At 37.5% G+C, this 10,000-nt stretch overlaps 1 protein-coding gene across 3 annotated transcripts in view; it reads right to left on the reverse strand.

Moving 5' to 3' along the window:
* LOC138009467 (uncharacterized) overlaps positions 1 to 8,402 on the reverse strand; it is a 55,747-nt gene extending 47,345 nt beyond the window's left edge. Inside the window, exons 1-13 of one of the 3 annotated variants that reach the window (XM_068856492.1) lie at positions 8,375 to 8,402; positions 5,512 to 5,544; positions 5,053 to 5,079; positions 4,935 to 4,961; positions 4,817 to 4,843; positions 4,699 to 4,725; positions 4,581 to 4,607; positions 4,462 to 4,488; positions 4,344 to 4,370; positions 4,226 to 4,252; positions 4,105 to 4,131; positions 3,986 to 4,012; positions 1,126 to 1,152 (exon numbers count right to left, since the gene is read on the reverse strand). In XM_068856492.1, coding sequence (XP_068712593.1) covers positions 1,126 to 1,152; positions 3,986 to 4,012; positions 4,105 to 4,131; positions 4,226 to 4,252; positions 4,344 to 4,370; positions 4,462 to 4,488; positions 4,581 to 4,607; positions 4,699 to 4,725; positions 4,817 to 4,843; positions 4,935 to 4,961; positions 5,053 to 5,079; positions 5,512 to 5,530 — 316 coding nt within the window. In that variant the 5' untranslated portion in view covers positions 5,531 to 5,544; positions 8,375 to 8,402. The remainder of the gene's footprint in view (positions 1 to 1,125; positions 1,153 to 3,985; positions 4,013 to 4,104; positions 4,132 to 4,225; positions 4,253 to 4,343; positions 4,371 to 4,461; positions 4,489 to 4,580; positions 4,608 to 4,698; positions 4,726 to 4,816; positions 4,844 to 4,934; positions 4,962 to 5,052; positions 5,080 to 5,511; positions 5,545 to 8,374) is intronic. The other 2 variants (XM_068856493.1, XM_068856494.1) reach the window with 2 other exon arrangements.
* Between the last annotated feature and the right edge of the window lie 1,598 nt (positions 8,403 to 10,000).

Here is a 10,000-nt window from a genome sequence, read left to right on the forward strand (position 1 = left end):
AGTAAATGGGGCACTCAAAATAATTTTTGTCATTCAAATGATCCACAAATGCTCACATAGTCTATTCTCAGGCAGAGCAGAGTTTGATACAATCCAGTCTTATTGAGTATCAACTCAAACACGAAAAACGGATGGTAAATTGATTGAGTGGCTCCCATGTTTCTTTCTCTCTTTTTCCTTTTCTTTCTTTTTGTCGTTGTTGTTGTTGTTTTGGTTTTTTTTCAATCATTTCCAAATCGAAACGGTATTCCACGTGCTTTGCAGTTGTGCGCGTTGGTTTCTCGGCTATTTTCTTCGCTGTTTTTTCAAAGGTAAGTGAAGTTGTGTTGATTTTATCGAAGTATCACTTGCAAATATGACTAAAGCTATACTTATCACAACATCAGAAAGCTGTGTAGTGGTACGTTTTGTAGGAAACAGACACTGCAATTCGCCACAGCACGGCAATTAGTACCGGCAACGATGCCGAGTTGTGAGCTCTTTTCACAAGAGATTAAAGTTCTCTCTGTATACTGCCTGAAAGCACCCCACAAGTCCCCTTTCCCTGAATATTTCTTGGCAATGAGTAAAAAAAAAAATGTATTATTTTACGAGACATCGAACGCACTTTACTAATCCATGATTACTACTAGTAAGTCTTGCATTTTGGTAAGATCTTGTTCCCGGTTTTTACTATCTTTGTTTCGTGCCATTTCTGTCTTCGAAAGTAAAACTCCAGTTACTGAGATATTACCTTCATATCACGATCCCGACTTTTTGACTGAAAAAAACGAACTACTAACTACTTTCAACCCATACGTTCTTAACTTGACCAGGTTTACGCAAACACGGGCTCTGAAACCACTTTCGGGTATTCACGTTGCCAGCCTCCAGTATCAACTCGCTTGGGAACTCTTCATATACAAAAACCGGGAACAATATCTTACCAAAATACAAGACTTACAAGCAACGGTTAGTATTTTTGTTGTGTTCCGTATCCAAATGCATTTGGATACGGAACAAACAAAAATGCTAGTCGTTGTTTGTAAGTCTTGTATTTTGGTAAGATATTGTTACCGCTTTTTGCTCTCTTTGGTTTGCGCAATTTGTGTGTTCTAAAGTAAACTCCATTTACTGAGATATTACCTTCAGATGACGATTCCGACTCTTTAACTGAAAAAAAAGAAATAGGAAAATTAATTTACATTTAACTACTTTCAACTCATACTTTTCTAATTTGCCTTAACCAGAGTTAACGCTCAAAACACCTGCTATGAAACCACTTTTGGGCATTTACAGGGCAAGCCTTCAGTATCAACTCACTTGATAACAATTATACATCTGTTACTCCTAATCAGTAAAAAGTTTCTCTTCACCACTTTTTAAAATGCGGGATTTAAAAGAATACATGAAAATCTTCCTTTATTGCTTCTTTCCTGGTCTTAAAATATGATCCATAGCTTGCAGAGAGTGAAACAAAGGTCAAAAGCCCCTACCCATCTTACCCTACCCCCCCCCCCCTCCCCCAACTCCAGTCCCCTTTGTTTATTATGGATCTTGCAAGGAGTTTCCACAGCTTGCGAGCCACTCGAGGACGGCTACGTGTCCTTAAACAACTATCACATTGCCAGCCTTCAGTATCAACTCATTTGGGAACTCTTCATTTGGATACGGAACACAACAAAAATACAAGTCATTGTTTGTACGTCTTGCATATTGGTAAGATATATATTGTTGCAGGTTTTTGCTTCCTTTGTTTTGCGCAATTTCTGTCTTCTCAAGTAAAACTCCAATTACTGAGATATTATCTTCAGATGACGATCCCGACTTTTTAAATACACAAAACATGAAACCGGAAAATAAAATTACCTTTAACTACTTTCAACTCATACTTTTTAATTTGCCGTGGCCAAGGTTAACGCTCCAAACACCGGCTGTGAAACCAGTTTTGGGCATTTACATGACCAGCCTTCAGTATCAACTCACTTGATACCAATTATACATCTGTTAATTACTCCTAATCAGTAAAACATTTTCAAAAGGCGGGATTTAAAAGAATAGATGAAAATCTTCCTTTATTGCTTCTTTCCTGGTCCTCAAAAATGATCCATAGCTTGCAGGGAGAGAAACGAAGGTCAAAAGCTCCTACCCATCGTACCCTAAACCCCCCCTCCCCCCACCAACTCCAGTCCCCTTTGTTCATTATGGATCTTGCAAGGAGTTTCAACAGCTTGCGAGCCACTCGAGAACGGCTACGTGTCTTATGACATTTCTACATTTCACCTACATGTATGCAGCATTAAATTTGAAAAAGAAAATTATATTTCACCAGTAGACCAGTCCCAACTGCGCTGGGAAAAAAAAAAGAGTTAAACGAGTGCTTCAAAAATGGTGTAAAACTGCTCAAATGGTTTCAAATTAAAAAAAAAAATGAAGTAAGCAAAATTTAGAAATGGCACTTATTATTTTTTTTAATACTTCACTGGAATGTTCCAAATCTTTTGAAAGTTTTTCACAGTTTTGACGGTATGAATATTTTTACCAAAGAATTAGCCTTCCATTGTTTCTAAATGCTCAGAGAGGTGAAACTTAGTGATCTATGACTTAAAAGCTAACATGGTTTTAAATTTTTTTAATTCAAAGGCAATATTGACTCAAGCTCATTTTAACGATTTAACTTTTTATGTGTTCAATATTTCAATTTTAATTACAATCACTAAGGAACCTCCGTTTGCTGAAAATTGATCTTCAAAACAAAATACGAAAAAAGGCTCGACTGTTTCCCAAAATGTGAAAACGTGCTAAAATTTTGCTAAAAGCTCTCAGAATCCAAAAAGTGCCCAGTGCAATCAAGACAGACCTAGTTAGGCCTATGGGCCTTACTCGCGCGGCGGCCATATTGGCTATAGACAATAGATTTCTTATCCCGAGCCTCGAGTTGAAATGTTTGGAAACAAGTTTCGGTCGGGCAAAACAAAAGTTTTTAATCCCTCGGGACTCAACATGGCCGCCGTGTGATTAAGGCCCATTCGGATATGTCCACAAATGTCCCTAATTAGATGCGCACGGATTTCAATACGCATCACGAAGTTTCCACTTGCTCTTGTCTCCACTTTCACATCACTTGTTTCTTGGAATACAGACAATTCATGTCAAAAAGTGTCCCATAAATGCTAGTCCTCATGAAAGAATACAAAGCTGCATTTACCCTAAGCTAAAAATAACGCTGCCCTTTACCCTTACCTTATTGTTGGAAATCGGTACATGCAGCAAAAACGAAGGCTTAACAAAAGGGACTCTTCGTGTTGGATGTCAAAATTGGGCATGCATCTTATTACTTGCATTTCTGGACATAAGAGGTCTATTAACCAGAGGACGAAATGCAAGGAAATCGTCCTGGACTGTTCCATAGATTGTTGGGAGTGAAAAGATGGCTCAGACGCTCCCTCTTCCCATTCCCTGTTATCTACCCACCAACCCTTTCTCGCAAAAAGATATCGAAGTGCTGGTGATACAGAACAGAGAAGTACGATAAAATGAGTCCGAAATTGGAACTCTTCATTTGGATACCGAACACAACAAAGTACTCGTCATAGTTTGTAAGTCTTGTATTTTGGTAAGATGTTGTTCCCGGTTTATGCTCTCCTTGTTTCACGCCATTTGTTAAACTCCAGTTACTGAGATATTACCTTCAGATGATGATCCCAACTTTTCAAGTGAAAAAAATGAACCGGAAAATATAATTACATTTAACTACTTTCAACCCATACTTTTCGTATTTGTCTTGACCGGGATGACGATCCCAAACTGCGGCTATGAAACCACTGTCGGGTATTCACATTGCCAGCCTTCAGTATCAACTCACTTGGGAACTCTTCATTTGCATACAGAACACAACAAAAGTACTATTCGTTGTTTGTAAATCTCTTATTTTGGTAAGATATTGCTCTCTTTGTTTCGCGTCATTTGTGTGTTCTAAAGTAAACTCCATTTACTGAGATATTACCTTTAGATGCCGATCCAGACTCTTTAACTGAAAAAAATAAAATAAAATAGGAAAATAAATTTGCATTACTTATTGTCATTTGTGTGTTCTAAAGTAAACTCCATTTACTGAGATATCACCTTTAGATGCCGATCCCGACTCTTTGACTGAAAAAATAAAATAAAATAGGAAAATAAATTTGAATAACTTATTGTCATTTGTGTGTTCTAATTAAGTTAACTCCATTTACTGAGATATTACCTTTAGATGCCGATCCCGACTCTTTGACTGAAAAAATAAAATAAAATAGGAAAATAAATTTGAATAACTTATTGTCATTTGTGTGTTCTAAAGTTAACTCCATTTACTGAGATATTACCTTTAGATGCCGATCCCGACTCTTTGACTGAAAAAATAAAATAAAATAGGAAAATAAATTTGAATAACTTATTGTCATTTGTGTGTTCTAAAGTTAACTCCATTTACTGAGATATTACCTTTAGATGCCGATCCCGACTCTTTAACTGAAAAAAATAAAATAAAATAGGAAAATAAATTTGCATTACTTATTGTCATTTGTGTGTTCTAAAGTAAACTCCATTTACTGAGATATTACCTTTAGATGTCGATCCCGACTCTTTGACTGAAAAAATAAAATAAAATAGGAAAATAAATTTGAATAACTTATTGTCATTTGTGTGTTCTAAAGTTAACTCCATTTACTGAGATATTACCTTTAGATGCCGATCCCGACTCTTTGACTGAAAAAATAAAATAAAATAGGAAAATAAATTTGCATTACTTATTGTCATTTGTGTGTTCTAAAGTAAACTCCATTTACTGAGATATTACCTTTAGATGCAGATCCCGACTCTTTGACTGAAAAAATAAAATAAAATAGGAAAATAAATTTGAATAACTTATTGTCATTTGTGTGTTCTAAAGTTAACTCCATTTACTGAGATATTACCTTTAGATGCCGATCCCGACTCTTTGACTGAAAAAATAAAATAAAATAGGAAAATAAATTTGAATAACTTATTGTCATTTGTGTGTTCTAAAGTTAACTCCATTTACTGAGATATTACCTTTAGATGCCGATCCCGACTCTTTGACTGAAAAAATAAAATAAAATAGGAAAATAAATTTTCATTACTTATTGTTGGAAATAGGTACATGAAGCAAAATGACTTTGACCTACTAAAAGGACACTTCGTGTTGGATGTCAAAATCGGGCGAGCATCTTATTACTTGAATTTCTGGACATAAGTGGCCTTGGGTACAATTTAATGTTTCCTTATATTGGAAATTTTGTTCAACCGGCTCAGAACAACGTTCAACGAAAATCAGAAAACATTGCTGGGTTCATGTTTTTGGTTTGGGGATAAATACGTACATGTAACTATCGCTCCCCACCCTCTAAGAGATGCACTTCCCATTTTTTCGGAGTTCCTGAACCCTTCCAATCTCCTTATCTCAAGGGCTCCTGCCCGCCTCTTGTACTACTCGTTCTACGCAAAAACAACATAACAAACGTCAAACGTTACCTCTTTTTTTACGTTCCATGTTTCGTCTTCGGACTGAAATAAGAAATATATATTCATGTGCATGTTATAATCACTCTTCATTGATCTCATTTAACTAATATTATATTAAGGAATTTTAAGAGGAACTGGGAGAGGGGTTGGCTTATTGGCGGCGTACAAATACGTTCTAAATTCAATTTTTTTTTTAATTACCACAAAATGTGGCTAAGGTTTGGGTTATAACCCAATGTGTCAAGTTTATGTGCACCATTGACATCGAAAGAAGCCACACTCAGTGCCAGCGCGCAGAAAACTATATTTTTCTCATCAAAACCCCATACTGATGTACCTGTGACCAAGAAAGTGATAGCAACATAAACACTTTGGATGTAGTCGATCAGAGCGAGATTCATCAGGGATGTCTGCTTATAGCCTCGATTGCATGCAGTGAAGTTGCAAAATGCATGGTTCAATTTTACCTGTTACCAGTCCCCATAACAAGCCTCCACGCACAAGACAATAATTATTATTAATCTAACCCTTTAGGGCCTGCCCTGCTTAACTTCAATTTTCGCCTTCTCCGTTATAAAAACTGGTCTGCTTCGCTTTTGTTCTAAAACCTTAAATTGTTATCTTTACCATGTAGAGAAAACGACGTATTTGAACAAGAAGAAGTCCCGAGGGTCAGGTGTTGGAAACGACGGTTTCTTGTTGTCTCGTCAACACAACTACTCTCTATGGGAAAGTTCCTATAAATAAGTCGAGGTTGTCGAAGTTGCTAAGACAATAAATTATGATAGACCTCATTCCCAAGATCATCTCGAATGTCAAATGTAATGCCAACCAATTGTTAAACACTTCATATTTCAAACATCAGGTCTTATTTTTTTTTTCCTTTTTTTTGTGAGTTTAGGGGCTCGAATGAACCGCCAATTGAGAAAAACTTGAAAATCTTCAAGTGTTTGCTATATGGATGTGTAAACACACGACTCGCCTCTATCTAATACCGTCGGGTAGGTCGCTCCATAGTTTATGGGGTACTCAAAGTAAATTATTTTCATCAAGGGTCCCATTCAAAAAACAACGGCCCTTTTTTCAGGTTTAAAGGGTTTTCCATTTGGAATACCAAAAAGATCCATAAATACTCATAATTATAGTCTATTTACGACCAGTCCAGTGTTTGATATAATCAAGTCTTATTGAGTATCAACTCCAACAAGATAAATGGATGGCAAATTAATTGATTGGCTTTCATGTTTCTTTCTTTCTTTTTCCCATTTTTATTTATTTATTTATTTATTTATTTTGTATTGCCTTTTGCATTTCATTCCTTTTACTGGAGATATAAAGTTGGTCACGCCGTCCCGCCGTGACAAGAACTGTCGCAAAACATCCATATTGTTTTAGTCCTTCACAACAACGTTAAGTTTCCCACGGTTTCAATAGAAGTGCACGTGGAAGGATTTCACTGGAAGGTGCCGTACATTTCTGACCCTAAAATGAATGACTGAGATGGCAATTGTTAACCCCGGCAGATGAAATGAACAGATGATATATTTGTAATGGTGAATCGGGGATACTCGCCAAAAATTCGAGTGCAAAGAAGCAGTCAGATTTTGGGACTTTCCGTGCGCCAGCACCAAAAAGGTGTAACCTTTTCATTACTGGCATTGTTTTTAAGGGAAAAAGTTCAGTCAAAAACACAGGTCATGCAAAGGGAAAAAGGCTCTTTTCACCCCAAGGACGCCTTCAATTTCATTAATTGCCCAAAGCTTGATACTTCATTTTCATTTTATTCTAAAATAGTAAAGATAGTGGCGTAATTAAAATGAAACGGAAATGAAACCTTAACTCCTGTTCAGCAGAAGATGCTTTCTCAAATTATTGAGGTTATTATCTTAAACACTGAGCGTCTCAAAATGAGCAAGACTGAGTTATGATTAGTTTTGATTGTCACGGGTCGCTGTCACGTAATGCTACTTTTGGCAAAGAAACGAGAGAGAAGGCTAAAACCTCATGCGCGGAAAGCAAAGCGTACAGGAACTCCAAAATGAAGGCCAAATTCTAGTACTTGCACATAAATATTGTTATATGCCTTGTTCGTCAGAGGACGCCGCTGTAAGGTCGCTCCAGAAATGACAGCGTAATACAATATTTCCGCTATTCGTGCGGGTCAGAGAACAATAGACCTTACGCAAATAAGAAAATGATTACTTTCGATTTGTCCTCTTGTTAGCAGCCAATGATCCCATAAATTTATGATGTGAATTGTAGCTAGGCGACCAAAATAATTACGGCGATTCCTTGTGGGCACCCTAAGGAAAGCAATACGTTCCGAGAGAGGCAGCCCACAACGCAGACAACGCTTAATCGATCAAGCCCCGTCAGGCATCAACAGCAAGTGTTTTTACGTTGTTTGTAACCTCCTGAGCTCACTATTTTACTCGTATTTAATTCTAAAGTCTTTTGTAGGTCTTTTCTTTCCCAAACGTATCAGTTCTGGAAAACGAAGGAAACGTGGGCGTACCCAATTTTGAATCTTCCTTCAATAACAGATCGTCTGTCTTAGGATCATCCGTTAAACTATCAAGATTAACCATTACAATCGCTCCCCGTGCATTCCCTGTTACCAAACTAACCTGCCAAATGAGAATAAACGCTTTTTAAAGACAGAGAATTCAGCTGGACCAATTAAACTAAACTTGCCGCCGCTATTGACTCACCATGGATCGAGCAAACCACGTAATTTAAAGGTAACTTTCGATCGATTTCCTTTTCAATGGAAGCCATTAAAACAGTCCACAAATTAGGGTCAGTTCTTACTAAACAGATATTTTCTAAGTAATATGATTATTGATTCAAGTGTTTTCTCTTGGTTACTAACCTTAAGGAAAAGCTAAGCTCGGTCTTGGAAGTTCCAGAGCAGTCTGCAATGAACTAACCACGTCACACCCAATCTCGTACCCAGAGTCCTCGGGCTTTTTGGCCCCGGAGAGACTCTGGGATAATCGACTCCATTTTCCCAGAAAACGTGGGTTCCGGTCTTATGACGTATGGTTGAGTTTAAACGGAAGCAGAAAAGAGAAAACCGTTAACAGTAGAAGTGGCGGGTTGAAAGTGTTCGAGAAACAAGAATTTTAGCCTTACACACAAAGAAACTGGAGAAATGATCATTCGCTTGCTGTAAGAGCAAATGAAGATGAAACCTCTGACACTTTCGGTGAGTGTATTTTTGGTGTTTCAGCGTACATTCCATCGTTCAGAATGCAATGAGAATGCCATCGAGCAAGCAACACGATCGATAAATTTTTTGTGGAAACGGCACAAATGTCCTCTTCTTCTACAATTTGATGTTTCCGTAATTGTGAATGGCTTCGGCAAGACCTTATTCCACGGATTGCTCCTCAAAGAGACTGATGTAATGTTTTCCCACGGTACTTTTGCAACAGCAAAAGGTATAAGCGGTATAAGACATAGTTCAAACCTCGTCGTTTTATTATTTTTGTGATTTATATATTTCTGAAGTAGAAAAAATCAAACAGCACTGAAACTAGTTTTAGATTTTGAATGTCCCTCCAAATTCTGGGGCTTCCGAATTACTTACAGACTTCCTGTCGGACTGCCATTGCTACGCAATCGGCCAATCAAAAATATAGTTCAAATCGATTATCCCAGAGTCTCTCCGGGCGCTCATCTGCTGGCCAAGAAGCCCGAGGACTCTGGGTACGAGATTGCGTCACACCGATCACTAACTACTGACATTCGATTCACACAACCCCTATGGGTGATACCCGCTGAAAGTGCACCAAATTACGCGGGCATCACCCGCTATAGTACGTACCATAGTACAGGAAATGTGACAATAATGGCGGCCTATCGAGCGAAGAGAAAATCGGGAGTAAAGAATGAATGACATTTGTATTCTAATTCAAATACAGTGTATTACAGGATAACATAGGTAAATATAGACAGTCTATGTAGAATATGCCCACATTCCAATGGGAAATTAATCCCCGACGAACCGTATATCTCCACAACATTTGAGTTGAAATACATTTACTAAGTTAGCTAGCAGAATTAGCTTAAATAAACATATTTTAACATATTGGAGGGATGTATTTCCTAAAATGTTCCACTGAGTCCAGCTTGCATCGTTTTTAGCTCACAGTTTCAGGTCAGAATTCGCTAATATATCAGGGTATTTGCCCCCGAGCCGAGTTATGACGAACAAATTTGTGCGTAAAATCGATAATTCAATTTCGCCAAATTATCATTCTTTTCAGTTCTATTACTAAGGAAAGAGAATAAAATTGAACTCAGAGCGTTTTTAGCGGTTTTCTGGCGTACTTCGGATCGTGAAAGCACTTTTATTGGATCGCTATGGCTGGAGTGGCGTACTATAGTACGTTATTCACCGGGCAGTTTTATGACGAGCAAATTTGTGGGAGAAATCGAAAATACAATTTGGCAAAATTGGCATTCTTTTAAGTTCCCTTACTGAGGAATGAGC

Source organism: Montipora foliosa, chromosome 7 (assembly GCF_036669935.1).
Source record: "Montipora foliosa isolate CH-2021 chromosome 7, ASM3666993v2, whole genome shotgun sequence".
Lineage (NCBI taxonomy): Eukaryota > Metazoa > Cnidaria > Anthozoa > Scleractinia > Acroporidae > Montipora > Montipora foliosa.